This window comes from Mauremys reevesii, linkage group 2 (genome assembly GCF_016161935.1).
Source record: "Mauremys reevesii isolate NIE-2019 linkage group 2, ASM1616193v1, whole genome shotgun sequence".
NCBI classification, from domain to species: domain Eukaryota; kingdom Metazoa; phylum Chordata; order Testudines; family Geoemydidae; genus Mauremys; species Mauremys reevesii.
This window is the reverse complement of record NC_052624.1, coordinates 19,901,152-19,920,068: the sequence shown is the minus strand read 5'-3', so window position 1 is coordinate 19,920,068 and position 18,917 is coordinate 19,901,152. Positions and strand designations below refer to the sequence as shown.

General features: G+C 43.4%; 1 protein-coding gene across 2 annotated transcripts in view; it reads left to right on the top strand.

The window, feature by feature from the left end:
- LMBR1 (limb development membrane protein 1) overlaps window positions 1-18,917 on the top strand; it is a 140,156-nt gene that overhangs the window by 11,621 nt on the left and 109,618 nt on the right. Inside the window, exons 2-3 of one of the 2 annotated variants that reach the window (XM_039527172.1) lie at window positions 13,872-13,944; window positions 18,443-18,482. In XM_039527172.1, the coding sequence (XP_039383106.1) occupies window positions 13,872-13,944; window positions 18,443-18,482 (113 nt within the window). Of the gene's footprint in view, window positions 1-13,871; window positions 13,945-14,888; window positions 14,995-18,442; window positions 18,483-18,917 lie in introns of those variants that run through there. The other variant, XM_039527173.1, reaches the window with a different exon arrangement.

The following is an 18,917-nucleotide window of genomic DNA, read 5'->3' as shown; positions in this document are numbered from 1 at the left end:
TGGCACCTTAGAGACTAACAAATTTATTTCAGCATAAGCTTTCATGGGCTACAGCTCACTTCGGATGCATAGAATGGAACACGCAGACAGAAGATATTTATATATACAGAGAACATGAAAAGGTGGGAGTAGCCATACCAACTGTAAGAGTCCAATCAATTGAGATGAGCTATCATCAACAGGAGAAAAAAAACCTTTGAAGTGATAATTGAGATGACCCATAGAAGGTGTGAGGAGAACTTAACATAGGGAAATAGATTCAATTAGTGTAATGACCCAACCATTCCCAGTCTCTGTTTAAACCTAAGTTAATTGTATCTAATTTGCATATTAACTCAAGTTCAGCTGTCTCTCTTTGGAGTCTGTTTTTGAATTTTTTTTTTTGTTGCAAAATTGCCACCTTCAAGTCTGTCACTGAGTGGTTAGAGAGGTTGAAGTGTTCTCCCACTGGTTTTTGAATGTTCAGTATAGTTTCAATCAATTTGACTGGTACTGAAGTTAGGCTTACTGGCCTGTAATTGCCAGGATTGCCTCTGGAGCGCTGCAAGCTCTGTTCCTTTTGGCTGCTGGAAACCAGCAACCAGGAAGTGGCCTTCTGCACAAAACTGACTCTTTTCATCCTGATTCTTTGATAACTGTAATGCAGATTAATTTGCTGTTCCGGCATGGTGACCTGTTGTCCAGAAAAGCTGTTTGAGCAGTCTAAACTATTCCCTAGTTCAGCGTGTCTCAAATGCGGCCACCAGGGGCTTTTAATGTGGCCACGACAGCCTTCAGGCAGTGGTGGGGGTTGGGTGGGGGGGCGACAGAGCATCAGCCATTCCCCCTTCCTTCTTGTTGCTCCTGGATGTGCTGCCTTGCACCGCCTCTGCATGGCTTTGGGTGCTGAGCCCTGGCTCCGGCTGCACGGCAGTGGGTGCTGAGCCCCAGCTCTGGCTGCGCTGCTCCAGTCATGGAGTTTGGGGCTTGGACCTCTGGCTTTGGCCACACAGCCCCAGCCCCTGGCGCTGAGTCCCGGCCCCAGGTGCTGATCCCCAGCTGCACTGCAGCAGCCACCGACCCTCGGTTCTGGTCCTGGGCTCCAGCCGTGTGGTGGCGGCGGATGCTGACCCCTTGCCCTGGCCATGCAGCAGTGAGTGCCAGGTGCTGACCCCTGCCTTCGGCCGCGTGGCCCGTGGTTTTGGTGCCCGGCCCCAGGCTTCGGCACCTAGCTCCTGGCACTGGCCCTGCAGCAGCAAGCTCCATTCCCCAGCTCTGCCATGCGGCTTCAGCCGTGTAGCTCCTGCTCTGGGCTCTGGCCGCAGCGGTTGCTGACTTCTAGCGCTGGCCATGCTGTGGTAGGGCTCACCATCCACCCCCATCACCCCAGCTCCCGCTGCTTTCCTGGCCTCGCATTCATCCCTAACATCACTCCGGGTCCCCCACTGCCTCCCCTGACCCCATATCCATCCCAGTATTGCTTCTGGCATCTGCTGCCTCCCTCTCCAACCTCCCCATCCAGGGCTTATTTTGTCCTGAGGCTTGCTGAGAAAAGTGATATTCGCAAACATGCAAGTATAACTTTTTCACAGCAGACTCGCTAGCTGGTTGAGAGGCTGTGAAAAGTGATATGTGTATGTTTGCTAATATCGCTTACCACTTTTCACAGCCTCCCATGTAACTACTAAGTGTACTGTGAAAAGTGATATTAACAAGTATACAAATATCACTTTTCAAAGCATTAATTTTATTACTTAGTCTACCAAAAAAAAATAGCCCTAAATTACGATTTGGATGTGTACATGTGCATATTTTTTTCCTAAAGTTAATTACATATTTTAGGAAAAAAGTGTCAGTGAAGCCACCAGCAAGAGTTGGTGGCTGCACTTTGAGGCCACCAAAAATTTTGTTGCGAGAACACCTGCCCTAATTAATGTGGTCTTACAACACAGGTACAACACTTTTTAAAGGGAAAGGCTGAGACATGACTAACCTGATTCAGTAGACAGGAAGTTTAGAAGCCAAGAATGAAATCTGTTAAAGTCAATATGTATTTTGTTGACTTCAATGGGGCCTGGATTTTATCCTTTAAAGATTGGATGTTTTTTTTTGGGGGGGGGGGGGAAGCTCTCGCTCATCTGCGAGATATGGGTGGGTCTGTAATTTCTTCTTCACGTAGATGTTGTTTGAAGTATTGTAGTGGATTGTGCAGGTTAGGCAGTGCTCCACTCTAGTTTGATACTAATGGTTAGTTTAGTATGCTTATTGCTGACGTCTGTGCTATTTCCTGTCCTTACTTAAGGGAACAACTTAGATAATGTTTTCACCCCTCTCGTACATGGTGTGATTATACACAGCTTTGTAAAATTTGATCAAGTTCCTGCTGAGTTTCTGGCTTGTCTGAACAATGATGATTTTTTTCCATCCTAGTAGATTTGTTTATACAACAAAATGTATTGTTCCAGTTTCCTCTCTGGTGCTGTTCACTGTTCATTCTAAGTCAAAACTGTTAGCTTGGTGCTGTGAGCTATTCTAGCCTCTTTGATTTCCTTAGCATTTACTTTCTAAGCAAATACTCTTTGATCCCCAAGATTTTTTTCTAAGAATGCTTTTTTCTGTGACACTTGGCAGATCATGGGTGTCTCCCTGAGTGTTGTGGTTAGAATTGTGACACAGTATTCCAAGGACATGCAAGGTGACATTCCTGATTAGCTATGAAGTTCCATTTCTATACAGTGTTTATTTTAATCAAAATTCCTTTGTAATTCCATGTGGAATTCTTTAATTTAGAAAAGCAAAATAGATTTTGAATTTTTAATGGCTTAAACTCATTCTTGTACCTGAAGTTTTCTTGGCAACATAAAAGCAATGGTTCATGTGTATTTTGCAGGGAAAAACCTGTGGAAGAAGATGGATTTTGTGGCCATAGAAGTAATGGTCAGAAACCGAATAGCAACACTGGTGCTAATTTAACATTTTGTGGAAACTAGTAAGTTCCATAAAATGTATTATGTGTGAATAATCAGTTGTCAGAGTAAGTTTAAACAAAAGCTCTGATAATTCTTATAGCTTTATGCAAGTTGAGGCAAACTTTGAAACAGTATCAGGCTATAGTTTAGTATTTAGTGTTCATATGAAAGACGGGCCTCTTTGGAAAGAGGCACTTGAAAAAGTTAGTTCAAAAGTGCCTTATGGCAATGAGTATACAGCAGGGGCTTGTTAATTGGCGTGGAGAACATTCATTTTGCTATTTTTTTACCTCTCTCTACCTTAATGGAATATTTTTCTGTTAAAGATGGTAGAAAGAGACTTAAAAAACAAACAAACAAAAAAATCCCCTCTCCAAATGTAGGGATTCCCAGCAGTATGCAGCATTTATTTTTGGCTACAACAGAAGTATGATTAAACTTTGATAACAAGTGCCATTATGGTCAGAAAATTCAGTGTTTTTACTCTTCCTGCCTCCCTTTCTTTGGCAGCTCCTTTTTCCCTCTCCTCACTAGATTACTGTGTCTCAGGATGGTTAGATGCTCAGGATACTTCTGCTGTATGAATTATGCTGTGCGATGTTTTCTCCTGGCATTTGCGCTCTACAGGCAGCAGAAGTTGGTAGTTATAGAATGAGAGATTGCAGTGAAGCACCATAGGCCTGTTGATAGGGCACCACTGGTCCTACCCACTCCAGCTCTCCAAAGATCAGGTCCAGGACAACTGCCCTGCTTCTCTCCCTGGTGGTATTCTTGTTTAAAACCATAATGGAATTTTTGTGGCAGGCAGAGACGAAAGGAAGCAAGATGGTAATCAGAATGACTTTTTCAAACATAGTCATCACAAAACTTTTTACAAAATACTTCAGTGTGCGTTACTGAATGTTAAAATTTGTAAAAACTCTTGAATTCCATTAAACTTAACTACCTCAGCTGTCGTCCCCCTCCCTGCAGATTTGAAGGGGTATCTGAGTCCTATGTTGCTTTTGACAACATAAGCAATTCTTGTTTCCACATTCACAAGGAGCTGCTACTTAATTCATTCTTGTAATGCTTCTGGAACATAGAAATGGCAGCAGCATGGGCCCTGGGAACAGTTTTGCAGAGAGAGGGGAAGCCACAATAGAGGTGAGGTACCAATATAAACTTTAGGTTTTGTAGAATTACTCTGAAATTTTACAAATGTAACTTTTAGTAACAAATATTTACATTTAAAGTGCCACCCACACTTTATGATTGCCTGCATTTTTGACCAGTACGAATACATCTGCAATTACTAAACTTCTCTAAGTACTGGTCTTGGATAAGTAATTAGGGAGAGATGTTTAGTCCCTGAAAACTTGGGGCAGTTTCAGCTTATTGTGGATGGTTGTGGTTTTTCCATGTAGGCACAGGCTGCAGAACCTAGGAGGCCACCTGGGCCATGTCCTGACCACTTTTAAGCAGTTAGGGTTGCTACCTGGCTGTTTTTTTGGGTTTTTTTTTTTTTTTTACTGCCTTCTTGGTTGTAATGTACCATTGTTTTCATTTTTATAAATGAAAAAAACTCAGGCAAATAGCAACTGTAAGCTATGGTGTGCTGGTGGCTGCACAGCAATCTTGTAACTATGATGCACAGGTCCAATGGCTGGGAGCACTGCTGGTGTGGCACCCAGTGTCGCTCTGGGCTGGGGCCAAGGGGTTCACAGTCTGTTAGGAGGCTCTGGGTTGAGCCTGGGGCAGGAAGTTGGGGTGCAGGAGGGGGTGAGGTGTGCAAGCACTGGGAGGATGTTTGGGTGCAGAAGGGGGCTCTGGGCTGGGGCAGAGTGTTGGGGTGCAGGAGGGGGTATGGGGTGCTGGCTCTGGGAGGGGGGTCAGGGCTTGGGGTGCAGGAAGGGATTTGGGGTGCAGGGGGTATGGGATGCTGGCTCTGGGAGGAGGCTGGAGGTTTGGGGTGCGGCCTCCCACTGGGCGGCACTTACTGCGGGCGGCTCCCAGTTGGCAGTGCAGCAAGGCTAAGGCAGGTATCAGTAACAATGAAAGGAGGTATCAGTAACAGTCAAACTATTCTATGAAAACATAGGTTTAACTTTTTTCCCCCATGGAGTCAGTGTGACTTTGCCTCTCTGAGGGCTGTGAACTCATTGCAGTGTGATTCGCTAACTTGTGGTATCATTAGTGGCTATCTGAGGTGATGCTACTGTTGAAATAAGATCTTATGAAGGAACTAGGAAAATATGTTGGACACAGAACCATGGAAGCTATTCACATGGCATGTCTGGATGCTTGCCAAAATGAGCAGGGGTTAAGTGAGATGATTTAAGTGGGAGATACAAATTTTAGGGCGTGATTGAATATGCAGGTCTACCACTATTTGAGGAGGAAGGTCTCAGGGTAATTGGGAGGTGCTTATGGGGCAAATTAGACTACAAGGCTGGAGAAGAGATGTTTGTTGATATATCAAAAAGGAGAGTTGTAGTAGGAGTGCTAAATGGAGCACAGAGAGAAGGTGAAAATGTGGCAACAGATTGCAGATGAGGGGCTAAAAAAAATGAGATTTCAGGCAGGGAGCATAAAAAAAACAACCACCCACCCGACCCCTGATGACTTAAAATTTGATTTTTTTAATTTAAATACAGACTTAAAAAACTATTTGAACTTCTATTTGAAATGGATAATCTATGTGAAGGCCTTAACTTATAATAGTTATTAAAATAACAAATAAAATACAAAAAAAATGTAAGGAGCATGTGTTATGCTGCAAAATTTTAAAGAAAGTCAGGCTACTAGTGATTGGTAGAAGTGACTGGTTAAGTGCTTAGATCCAGAGTTTGTTGAAGTGCTTTTGGTGGCAGCAGTCTTTTTGCACGTGCACCTGCAGAAGAGCCAATCTTCTTCATTTCAGTTGATAAAACAGAAACACTTGTTTTCCTTCCTCCAATCTATGAATAAAGCGAGGTGTGAAAGGATGAGATCTACTATTCTAAGAACTTGAAGGATACAGTGACCAGAAACAATCAATTCAATTCACTGTTAGGGATACTTTCTTTGTTTAATAAATTATTTAGTTTTAAATGCATAACATGTTTGGCTAAGAAAAAGTTTATCAGAAAGTTTTATTTAATCCATAAAAACATTTTTAAAAAGCTGGTTTTGTGCATTTTAAGGAAATTAACTTATGGTATGAAATGCTGTCAAATAGGAATATGGTTTTAGAATGTACTCATATGGGAGAGCTTATGTACAAAGGGAATGGACTGATACGTGGGGTACTAGCATGCTCATAAAAAGGGATTTGGGGAAAAGAGTATTAATTTTTAAAGACTGAAGGAGAAATACAGCGTGGGGGAGAGAATGGAAAAATTTAGGGAAGAAATAAGGAAACAAAAATGAGGTTTTTATATTAACTTATTTACATTTTGTATGGCTACTAAATAACTTATTTTTGAAAATGAGATGCCTCAGATTCAGGTGGTCTTGAGCTCTGTCAGTAGATTGAAGTAAGGCACTGCTACAGGCAAGATTAAATCTCAAGCGATTGTCTAGCTTTGCAGTGGATGACTCCTGAAACCTGTCTTCTGACAGGTTCTGGAGGCCAGGTAGGAACTGTCCAGGGCACTAGTCCAGGGATTGGGCAGTGTTTCCAGCAGCTGGGAGGTAGAGCAAGTATGGACTTCTGCCTGGAATCCTGGCTTTCCCTTTGTCTCTGGTGCTGGAAACCATGCCTGGTGAACACTTCTATGCATCTAGCTTCTCAAGTGCCTGTTCAGAACCTAGAAACTGACAAGAGAAAATGAGTCAGTCCAATGTATGTCCTCAGGGGCCGAAGAGGGAACCTGAAGGGACACTGATGGAACAGGTGGAGGTGTTTTCTTGGGCTTACAGGAAGGTCATGGAGCTGGGAGAAATGAGAATCAGCCACGTAGAGAGGATTGGTCAGCTGTTAGAGTGGATGTGGTATGATGAAAAGCTGAATTAATATTCTGCAGTAATCTAAGTAAGGGTACTGTGATGGGACCACTGACCTCTTGTGAACACGGCTTGTCAGTTGGGTGCAAACCTGCACACACTGTCTCTGCTCCCCTTGTTGGCTGTTAACCTTGTCACATTGGTCTTCAGTGGCTCAGCCCTCTGGCCAGGTCACACAGCCAATATGCCTTAACAAACTTCTTCCGGGGTAAAAAGTCCCTAGGGCCTGTCCCCTTGTCCTTGTTAATGTCTTTAGTCCTGTCTCTGAGCTCGGTTCTTAGATCCTTCTGGGCTAGCTCCAGTCAGTCCTGCTCTGCTCTGGAGCAGTGTCCCCCCCCCCCTTCCTCCTGACTCTCTTTGCTTTTGTGGTTGTATTGCCCCAGCTCCCAGCTCCAGCCAGATCCATCCTTCAAAGTCAGTTGTCAGGTGTCACAAACAAACAAAGTCCACAGGTGGGCACTCTCTCTTCAGCTCTGTCCCAGCCCTCCATAGCCCTTTACAACTCCAGCCCCTTCTCTTCCCTTTGAACTCTGGACACAAGGGGAGACACTCTGCTCTGCTCACTACCCGGTCCCAACATAGGTCCCCCACCAGCAGCCATTCCATGTCTCCATTTAATAGTTGCTGCTGCTAAGCTGCTGCTGCTGCTACCTGCCCTTCTTCCTCTTCAGCCTAGGACTGAAGTTTCTCAACCTCTCTTTCTCCCCTCTTCAGTGCCACACCACAACATCTCTTTTTTTGGTTCTTGAGTTCCAGCAAGCAGGCACAGCTCCTCTACTGGTCCCAGCCAGCCCCTGACTGAACTGATCCCCAGCTGCTGTGCTGAGACTGTGCTGCTGCTGCTAACTGAGACCTGCTTGCTTGCAATCTTTCTGGACGCTGATCTTGATATTCACCGGAGGAGGACTGGAGTGGGCTGGTGATGTCTGTGTACTATTGTGTATTGTAAGATTTGTATGAGACATGTAACCTCTTTCTCTACACTACACTTTAACTCTCTAACTCTCTGAAACATTCTACACTGCTACATTTTCCATATGCCACTTTTTTCATTAAATCTTTTCTTACTTGCTATCTTTATATTATAAGTTTTTATTTCTATCATTCTAAGTCATTCAAGTGTTGTAAAGTAGAAGTGTTCTTCAGTCTGTGTTCAGTCTGTTACTGTCTCTTAACAGTCTGGATGTAGTAACATCTGTAGTAACGTAATTATATGTAAAAAACTATAAAAGAAAACCACTTACTAAAGACTATTTTTAAAAAGTTTTATTTTTGAAAAAGTTTTTCTTTCTTGTTTTTCTTTCTCTTTTCTCTTTCTAAGCTTTCTCTTCTTGCATTGCAGTGCTGCATGCTGCTTTTTGCTTCTTTGCTTGCTTTTGGGAGTGTGTTCTAGGCTGCTTTTTGTGTTATCTCTCTTGTCTCTCTGTGTTTCTCCTCTTCTCTTCTCTCCCTTTGACATTTTTTTTGATTTCCCTTTTTGATCATGTGAGTTGTTGCAGTTTTGATTTGAGCAGTTGTAGTTTGTTGTGATGTCAGTGACAAAAATTTTTTAAAATTTTAAATCTGTTTGAAAACTAAAGCATATTTATTTTAATATAAAAAAATAATATAAAAATAAAATATATAATAAATATATATAGTATCTTATATACAGGAGAATTCTAATCTATCTAGCATTATATTATTGTTATTTGCTGTTTATTTTTATTATTATAGGTTTAATATATATATATTATATTTTGATTTTAGTTTTAGTGGTATATTGATATCGTCATGATATATATTTTTTATTACCATTTAGCTTTTTTTATTTTTCTTTATTTCTTTTTTTATGGTTTTAGTATTGGGTTGGGGGGTGGGGGAAGGATTTGTATATGAGAGTAGGAAAAGTCTACAGTAAAGAAACCTTGTGAGCATGTTGTGCCCTGCCCAGGCTTCTGAAAGTCTTGGCATGGCATTTGGGGAGTGAAGAGGTATGTTGACAAGTAAGGCTCTGATCTGGGCCGTCCTTAGGCATACGCAGCATATGCAGTTGCTTGGGGCACCAAATTGCCCCAAATTTCATGGTGCCCAAGGCAGCTGCATGCTGCATACATAGCAGCACCAGCCCCAGCGACCAGCCCTATCCCTTCGGCCGCCCCCCGCCCCCAAGGGCTGCGCCCACTTCAAGGGGCAGGGCCGTCCCTAGGGGGTGTGGAGCCCCGGACAACTCCCTCTGCCCTGCCCTTCCCCAGCGACCCCTGCACTCACCGCAGTGGCGCGGTGGTGGACCACGTGGCCCCCCCCCGCCTCCTCCACTCAGCAGCAGCCCGCACCGGCAGGGCCGTCCCTAGGGGGTGTGGAGCCCCGGACAACTCCCTCTGCCCTGCCTCTTACCCTTCCCACCCCCATTCCACCTCTTCCCCCAGCGACCCTGCACTCACCGGCAGTGGCGGGAAGTGGAGCCACGTGGCCCCAGCCCGCTCCACTCTGCCAGCTCCCAGCCGCGACACTCTGCTTCCCGCCGCCAGTGAGTGCAGGGAGGTTGGAGAAAGAGTGGGACGCCTCCCGCACTCACCTGCGGTGGGATGTGGAGCACCGCAGCTGGGAGCTAGTGGAGTAGAGCGGGGCTGGGGCCGGGCTGCTCCGCTTGTGCCCGGCTGCTGGGGCCGGGGCGAGGGAAGTGGAGCGGGCTGCTCCTGGCCCCCCACTAATCCTCTGGGCCTGCAGGGCCCCCAAAAGTGCCCCCTCAGCTCCTGCCTCCCAGACCCTGAGGGGGGAAGGCCTGGGGCCCCACACAATCCCTCTGCTGGGGGGCTGCGTAGGACAGCCAAATGGCTAGAGGTGGCCCTGACTCTGATCCTGCAAAAAACTCCTTGCAGTGGACCCTTACATTCATGTTGAGTCATACTTACTCCCATGGGACTCTGCCTGGGTGTAAAGGTCTGCCTGCACAGATTTGTGCAACTTTGGGCCCATCTGTTGATACCTTATAGTGTTAAGAGACTGAAGTGTCCTCCTTCCTCTTTTTATACCTGTTTAACATTCCATATACCTTGATTATATTTAAATCAAATACTTTAAATTAAAAGAATAAATATTCTAATTGTTGAATTAATATTGGAGTAATTTTTGAATTTGTTAGTTATATTGGGCTTTTATGAACACTATCCTAATACAAGGGCAGTATTACTTTTTTTTGGTTTCCAGTTAGAGCCTTGTTTAAATTTTCCTTTAGGGTAAGAAGTTTTTTTTATTTTAAACCTTCAAACTTTTGAACTGAGCAAAGTGGTTTGATTTTTTTTTTGTACCTTTAAATTATTGCAGATAAAGGACTAGTGAAAAAATTGAGAGAAACAAGGTGGGCGAGGTAATATCTTTTATTGGACCAACTTCTATTGGTGAAAAAGACGAGCTCTCGAGCTCCACAGAGCTCTTCTTCAGGTCTTGAGCACAAAAGCTTTCCCTTTTCTGGGAAAAGGTAGGGCAAATGGGAGCTCAGGCTCTCACCTTACCACAACTGATCCTTTCGTGGTAATTACATTCATAGATCCCCCTTCATTGGAGGACTGTTCAAGAAGGTGCTACATATGTAACTCCACTGAACACCTGAGGGACAATTGCCCTAAGCCAGTGGTTCCCAAACTTTAACAACCTGTGAACCCCTTTCACTAAACTGGCAAGTCTTGCGAACCCCCTCCGAAAAATGAATATTGCCAGGGATTTTCTCCTTTACCGGAGTATAAATTATAAAAGCAGTGATCTTGGAAATATAAAATTTGTTTTTATGACATGCTTATTACACACTATTTATTAATTATTATTTATCATTACAGTATTTTTATTACATTATGAAAACGGCAACACTCTTACAAGCTATGAAAGTGAGATCTTGGATCACTTTGATTAAGCCTGTTATAAGACAAGGCTCCTATGTTTCATCAAGGAGTATCATGTGAAACCAGCATAAAAGTATTTAAGAAGCCATCTCAAAGAGTTCCTCCTATACAAGCATTCAGGTCTTGAGCAGTCCAGGCAAACAACACAGGTTACAACAAAGCTTAAACTTGTTCTTCATAATCATTTTAAAAACAATACTAGCTGCCTATTTAATTTTAAAAACAGCAAAAAATATCCACCTCCCTTTCCACGTTTTATAAGGAGTCTTGAAGTTTAAATCTACTCAGTAGGGTGACCAGACAGCAAGTATAAAAAATGAGGACAGGAGGTGGAGGGTAATAGGTGCCTATGTAAGAAAAAGCCCCCAAAATCGGGACTGTCCCTATAAAATCGGGACATCTGGTCACCCTGCTCCTCAGTGTGATGTGCTTGCTTTGATCTGCTTAGCTCTTGAAAGTCCAGGGGCTCCGGGCTGCTGGCCCTATGGTGCCCGGAGTTCCTAGGGACAGCTCTGTCCGCCATTAGGGAATTTTTCCCCAAGAACCCCCTGTAACATTTTGTGAACCCCCAGGGGTTCATGAACCCCAGTTTGGGAACCACTGCCCTAAGCAAAGGGAAAGTAAGCCTACATCCTGTGCAGTTCAGGTTAATGTGGCTGTCACAAACACAGAACTTCCTCCTCACCTTCTCCGGAGATGTCTGGAGAGATCCTGAAGATTGATACGGAATTTATTAAAAATTGCCAAGGTGAATGACAAGGAATGCTAAGGTTGGAGAGATGCTGTAGCCCACATTTCTCTGGTCTGAGAAGGCATGGGAAGGAAATCTGACATGCTCGCTAGGGAAAGTGTTGAACTACTGGCACTTGGAAAATTTAAAACCATTGTGCCTTGGCTGAAGTTCCCTTGGAGTGGGAAGATCTAAAAGGCTGTGTTGGATTTCATTCCAGCAGGAGTGCTTGTGGGTAATGATTTATTGACTATGTCCAAAGTAGTTAGTCCTTTTTGCTGCAAGTTAATATATTAACTACTTTGTGGTCCCATAAGGGAGTTGTGAAGACAAAGGAACAGCTCAAGGGGAAGGGTTATGCCTAGCCCTGGTTTAGTGGAGGGAAGGTAGTGGGCCTCCAGGAATTAAGAAGGGAGGAGCCAATCCCAGTGGTTGGGGCAACCATCAGAGGTAGCAGCAGGCAAGCATTTGCAATGGAATAAAGAGCAGACCCAACCCTAGAAAGCATAAGGGGATGCATTCTCAGGGAAATCCAGGTTAGGGGAAACAGGGAAAGTTGTGGGTGGTTTGTGTGTTTTAGGAGGAAAGATTGTATAGGGAAGTTCCTATATAAAAAAAAAATAGAAGTTTTGGGAAACCTTACAAGCAGTATACTGTGGGGAGTTAATACTTTTAGCCCCCATGACTGTCCTTCTGATGGTCACTCGGGGTCACAGAGGACATACAAGCTATTAAAAAGGAATGAGAGGTCTATAGAAAAGTTACAGGCACCTAGATCCCATAGTAGTGAACATGGTATAAATTCCTAGTAGCCCATTTCTCCTATGAAGGGTCTGTAACTAGACATAGGATGAGTTTCTCTTTCTGTTACATTTTTATTAATATTTCTTGTCATGATTTTATTATTTGATTGTGCATCCTTTCTGATAAAGCAGTATCCTCCTTTCTGTTCTGAACTAGATTAGGTCAGATAACTTAAATTTCATCCCAACATGATTTCTGTGCCCTTTTTTGTTCTCTCATCTCTATTAGCTTTCTTCATTCTAGATTTAAGATGATAGTACTCTGAAAGGCAGCAAGTGTTAAACTGATTATCTGTAGAATCGGTTTAGCATTTGTCTGTCTTTGCAGACCTCAGTCGGTGAATAATGCAGATTAAAGCTCAGCTCTAAGCAAGACAGATTCTTTGTGCTAATATTACATATCATAGACACAGGTAGATCCATTTAAAAAACTATTTTATGGGTTAGGGAGCAAAGTGGGCTTTGTATGAGTCAATTTACACTTAATAGCGTATTTCTTTTAATATTCATTTGGATAACTGTACCTGTCTCTGCTATGATTTAGGTAGGTGTTTATTAATACATATTCACAAAAATAAATAGTAACAGCCCTAGAATGTCTGAAGGGATAGTGTGCCTTGAAGTTTATGGCTCTTCAGACTCACTTCCATGTTTTTAATACACTCTGCCAGTTGGTTTAAGGAGCTATTATAATATGTCAGTACATATGAAGAACAGTATTGCACTAACTGACAAAGTACATTAATCAGTTAAGTTTAAATATCATTTTGCATTTATATTTTTTATTTTCAAAGGCAAACAGATACAAAGAACACAATAAGTAACATTTATAGAACATGAGAGTACTACTTTTTTTTTTTAAGCAAAAGTGTGTTTTAACATTTGTGCTCTACAAATAACGCTTAATTTTCAAAATTGACTTCAATTTTTGGAACAGCGGTAGGAACTTGGATTTTTTTGTCCAATTCTGTGTTAATTTGGTTGGTCATGAAGCTGATGAGGATAACCGATGAGTAGGATCAAGTTTCGTGTGCAGAGATCTCATATAAGCTTCCCAATACAGTTCTGCCAATGAAATGTAATCTGGATTTACAGCATTCTGCTAAATTGATCATGTGCTTTTCTGGTGCATGGGACTAATAATCTTGATGAACTTTTTCAAATTCTCTGGAGGCTTTGTGATGCTGACTGATACCTGCTGAGGAGTAGAAAGACATCAGACTTTTTCACCTGCAACAGTTTCATGCATTAAAGTTGGATTTTTGGAAATGAGCTTATGTACTAACCCTTTAAACATTTGGCCCTAGCATTTGAATTTATTTGGAGTTTAATTAGCATTTATTGAAAAATGTAGCAAATTGATATAATTGACAAAGTAAACTGAGTTGCATTTATTAATTGAGCGCTCAACCACATGGAGAAATCTTAAGTATAGCACTTCCTTGCTGTTTGATCAGAATTTAATTTCAGTTTTGGGGAGCTGATAAATGCATAATATAATCCAGACTTTTCATTAACCTAATTAAATTAAACTTCTTTTTTTCAGATCTGTTTTCTCCTATTTGCTGTTCTCTACATAGTTTCCTATTTTGTAATCAGAAGATACAAAAGGAAAGCAGGTAAGTAGTTTTAAATATTCAAATGTTGATGTTTATTACCATTTAAAAAATGAGTGGGTATAACTTTTTTTTCCCAAAGAGCATTGCTGTAGAGCAGTGGTGCCCAGTCTTGTCACCTCACTGACCAAATATATTATTTTAAAATGTCACTTGACCAAATTTGGGAGGGGAGAGAAGGGATAGTTCAAAGCTGTCACCTACTCCCTTCTCCTCCTGCCTTCAGCTCCCTTCTGCTTTCTTCTCACCTGAGTTCTTATGAATCTGAATTGGAAGCCTACAAGCAGCCCCCAGCTTGGGTCCCTAACACCAAATTTTGAACTTAAGATGCTCATCTGCATTTTCACGTGTAGCCTGATCTATAGATTATGAATAAAAATCCTCAGTTATCACTTTAAGGCCAAATAGGTTCTTGTCCCAAGATCGGGCCCCATGTTATTAAAATTATTATATAGTTGGGAACCCTGATGTGCACAGGTGCAACACTCAAACTATAGGAACTCTTCTATATTTACAAATAAATAATTTATTAATACATTTAGCAAAGTCACACACATTCTAACTCAGTAAAGTAGATAGAGATAATACAAAAGTACATCTGAACATCCATACTCACACCATCCCTTGCAGAACAACCTAAAATATTAGTCATTATCTCTTCCTCATTGTCACCTTCCTCATCTTCACCAGTGGCCATCATTCTGGCCCCTCCCAAGGCTACATCTCTCCCTCTCCTACTGCTCTGGGATGCCACTTTTATAATATGTTACGCTGATGTTACCATGCCTAAGGCATATTAAGTAGGGCTTTCTCCCCTTCCAGAAGCTAGTGTTAGTTCATGTTTCTATGGTTGGCTGATGTCATTATGGACAGAATTCCCCCTTACGTTCTACTTCCAGTTCCCCAAAACATATGGCTTACCTAAATTTATCTATGCCAAAGTTTCATCTTAACTGCTGAAGCCATTGTCTTACAGGATACAAGTCTGTAGGTTCCTTGCATTACTGCTAAATGTAATAAAGCAGAATATGCAAAGCAGTGAATATAATAGAGGTAAGCTGGCCTACTTCTGGGGTTTGCAGAGGGAAGTAGTGGCGTTCTTTTAAAAGAAGTCTTGATTTTAGTGGCCCCAGTGCTCAGAAGCAGACCTATTTCAGCATTCTTCCTAAACCTGTTTCTTACAAAACCACCCTCCTTGTCCCCAGTCCCTGAAGGAAATAATTGATCATAGATCCTAAGGCCAAAAGGGACTGTTGTGATCATTTAGTCTGATGTCCTGTGTAGCGTAGGCCATAGAACTTCCTCAAAATAATTCCTAGAGCAGTGGTTCTCAACCTTTCCAGACTACTGTACCCATTTCAGAAGCCTGATTTGTCTTGCATACCCCCAAGTTTCACCTCACTTAAAAACACTTCCTTACAAAATCAGACATAAAAATACAAAAGTGTTACAGCACACTATTGCTGAAAAATTGCTGACTTTCTCATTTTGCCTGTATGAAATTTTAGTTTGTACTGATTTTGTTAGTGCTTTTTATGTAAGCTGTTGTAAAACCAGGCAAATATCTAGATAAGGTGATGTACCCGCTGGAAGGCCTCTGTGTACCGCCAGGGGTACGCGTACCACTGGTTGAGAACCACTGTCCTAGAGCATATCCTTTTAGAAAAACATCCAATCTTGATTTAAAAAACATCAGTGATGGAGAATCCACCACTACCCTTTACTAATTACCAGTGACGAATTACTCTCATTGTTAAAAATTTACACCTTATTTCCAGTCTGAATTTGTCTAGAGTCAACATCCAACCATTGCATTATGGTATATTTTATTCTGCTAGACTGAAAAGTCCATAAATACTTGTTCCCCATGTAGGTACAGTAACTCCTCACTTAACGTCATTCTGGTTAATGTTATTTCGTTGTTACGTCGCTGAGCTATTAGAGAACATGCTTGTTTAAAGTTGCGCAATGATCCCTTATAAAGTTGTTTGGCAGCCGCCTGCTTTGTCCGCTGCTTGCAGGAAGAGCAGTCTGTTGGAGCTAGCGCGTGGGGGCTTGGAACCAGGGTGGGCTGGCAGCCTCCCATCAGCTCCTCTAAGTTCCCTGTGTAGCAGTTGCCCAGTAGGCTATCAAGTGCCGGGCAGTTCAGGTGTCCCCACCTCCAACACCACTTCCGTGTGATGCTCCTGCTCTCTGCCTTGGAGCTGCTCCCGGGAGCCTCCTGCTTGCTGTGGAGGGGAAGAGGGGTGCTGATGTCAGGGTGTCCCCCTCCCCCTGCTCCTGTACCCCATCTCCACAGAGCAGGGTCGGGGATATGACAGGTCTCAGGATGGAGGGAGCAGCTCATGAGGTTGAAACATCCCATTCACTACTTCCCCTATCTCAAAGGCAGTTTAGAAAACTCTGTCCCTCAGGATGGTGTCAGCTACATGCACGCCTCTCTTAACAGTTGAGGTAGCCAGGGCAAGTGGGCAAACGCGGCCAATTGCTTAGCACTGCTCCACAGCCCTGAATTTTCTTGTTAGGATTCATTCAGAAGAAGGGTTTACTAGTCTGTGACTGCAGCACTTTGCATCATAGATACCAGGAGAGTGCTCCTGTCAACAGGGGCGGCTCTACATATTCCGCCGCCCCAAGCAGTCATGCGCGCAGCGGACCTCCCGCGGGCTTGACTGGTGAGTCCGCTAGTCGCGCTCGGCTGGACCTCCCGCAGCTGCGGGCGGTCGCTGGTCCGGCTGCGGTTGAGCTCCTGCGGGAGGTCCGCAACCAGCGAACCATCCGCAGTCACGCCTGCGGGAGGTCCACTGGAGCCGCGGGAGCAGCGCCCCCTCCGCAGTCATGCTGGCCCAATCTGCCGCCCCTGCTGGCAAGTGCCGCCCCACGCGCATGCTTGTCGCGCTGGGGTCTGGAGCCGGCCCTGCCTGTCAACAAAGCTGTGTTCAGACTGCCACTTCCGCCGGCAAAACTTTTATCCTTCACGGAGGGGCTTTTTAAGTACTCGTGAAAGACAAGTTTTGTTGACAACTTCACAGTGTAGATATACTCTTAGGGCTTGGCTACACTTACGGTTTGCTGCACTGGTAGTTTGCAGCGCTGGTCATCCAGCTGTGTAGGAGCAGCGCTGGTGTATGGCCACACTCACAGCTACCAGCGCTGGTGTGTGGCCACATTTGCAGCATTTGCAGCGGTGTTGGGAGTGCTGCATTATGGGCAGCTATCCCAGCATTCAAGTGGCAACAACGTGCTTTTCAAAAGAGGGGGGTGGAGGGTGGTGTACTGTGACAGGGAGCGGGGAAGAGAGAGAGAGTGGATTTTTGGAGCCAACACTGTGTGTTAGTTTCCTGGATTGAAAAATCGCAAAATGTTTGCGAGCCCTTAGTCTTAACTCTTAATTGCAAACAGCCTGCCTCCAACACGGACTCCCCGCTGTTTCACTCACTCCCTGTGGTGTACTGTGACAGGGAGCAGGGAAGAGAGAGAGAGAGTGGATTTTTGGAGCCAACAGTTCAGCTTCCTGGATTGAAAAATCACAAAATGTTCACGAACCCTTGGTCTTAATTGCAAACAGCCTGCCTCCAACGCTGTTTCTCTGGGCTTGGCTACACTTACAAATTTGCAGCGCTGCAGCAGGGTGTGAAAACACACCCTCTGCAGCGCTGCAGCGCCAGTGTAGTCCCCAGCGCTGCCCACAGGGAGGTGGAGTGCGGACAGCGCTGGGAGAGTTTTCTCCCAGCGCTGGCGCTGACTACACAGCGCTTTGAAATGCAAGTGTAGCCACAGCCTCTGTCAAGCAAACATTCACTCCCTGCCTCTCATTTGATCGTTCACAGCCAGGTACAGATAGCTCCTGTTTGCTGTGATCAGTGGTTTTTTTTAGATAAGCAGTTCAACGGAGCTCCGATCGGAGTTCACAACAAAACAAAGAGAGTAATTTAGTTAAAAGCTTTCTGGGATATCTCCTTATTCCCTGGAGGCCAATAAAAGCGCTGGTGTGTGTCCACACTTGATGAGCAGCGCTGGATCACCAGCGCTGCAATCGCTACACCCCAACCTGGCCAGGTGTACAGCCAGCGCAGCAGCCAGGGAGTTGCAGCGCTGGATGTGCCTTGCAGGTGTGGACGGTTACTAATTGCAGCGCTGGAAAGCCTCTACCAGTGCTGCAACTTGCAAGTGTAGCCAAGCCCTTAGTCCTGAGCAAAATAATGCTCTTTAATTGTCTTGATTGAAGAGATTAAGAAATCAGCAAAGGCAGTGTAAAGGTAGAGGGAAAGCAGCACAGATTTTTATTAAGAAAAATATTCTTTCAAGAAAACTAATGGAAATGGGTAACATTAATTTACAAAATGTATGTCTACTACAGAATATAAAAATAATGGATTTGGATTTAGTAATACAAAATTTTTGATCTGACCTAGGTTTTTCTATTTTAGTAACTTATTTTCATCTTTCCTTTATATATAGGTAGCTGTACACACTAAATCTGCTATAAATTATTTTTCAGATGAGCAGGAGGATGAAGATGCCATTGTCAACAGAATTTCGTATGTACATTTCTTAGTTCCTTGATACAATTACATTTGCAATAATGTAAAGTGTAAATAGGCAAAATTGTCTGCATAGTGTTTACTGCACATGTGCAGAAAAAAATTAGTTTTTTTTAAACAGTTATTTTAGAGCATTGCCCTGCTTCTAAGAGCACCCATTTAGTTTTTCATCTGTAGTTTAGAATGTAGGTCGTAATGGACGCATGCAGAATGGCAGACTGAGGCAGGTTATGAACACAACTCTTTAATTTCCCCATTCGCATAAACTCTTTATTCACTTTCCTTATTAGTTTTAGGCCATGTCTACACTACAGAGTTAAGTCAATGTAAGTTATGTTGACTATCATAAGTCACTAATAACATTGGTTGAGCACGGCCACACAACACTCTTTGTCAGCTGAGCGCATCCACAGTCATTGCTCTTGCATTGAC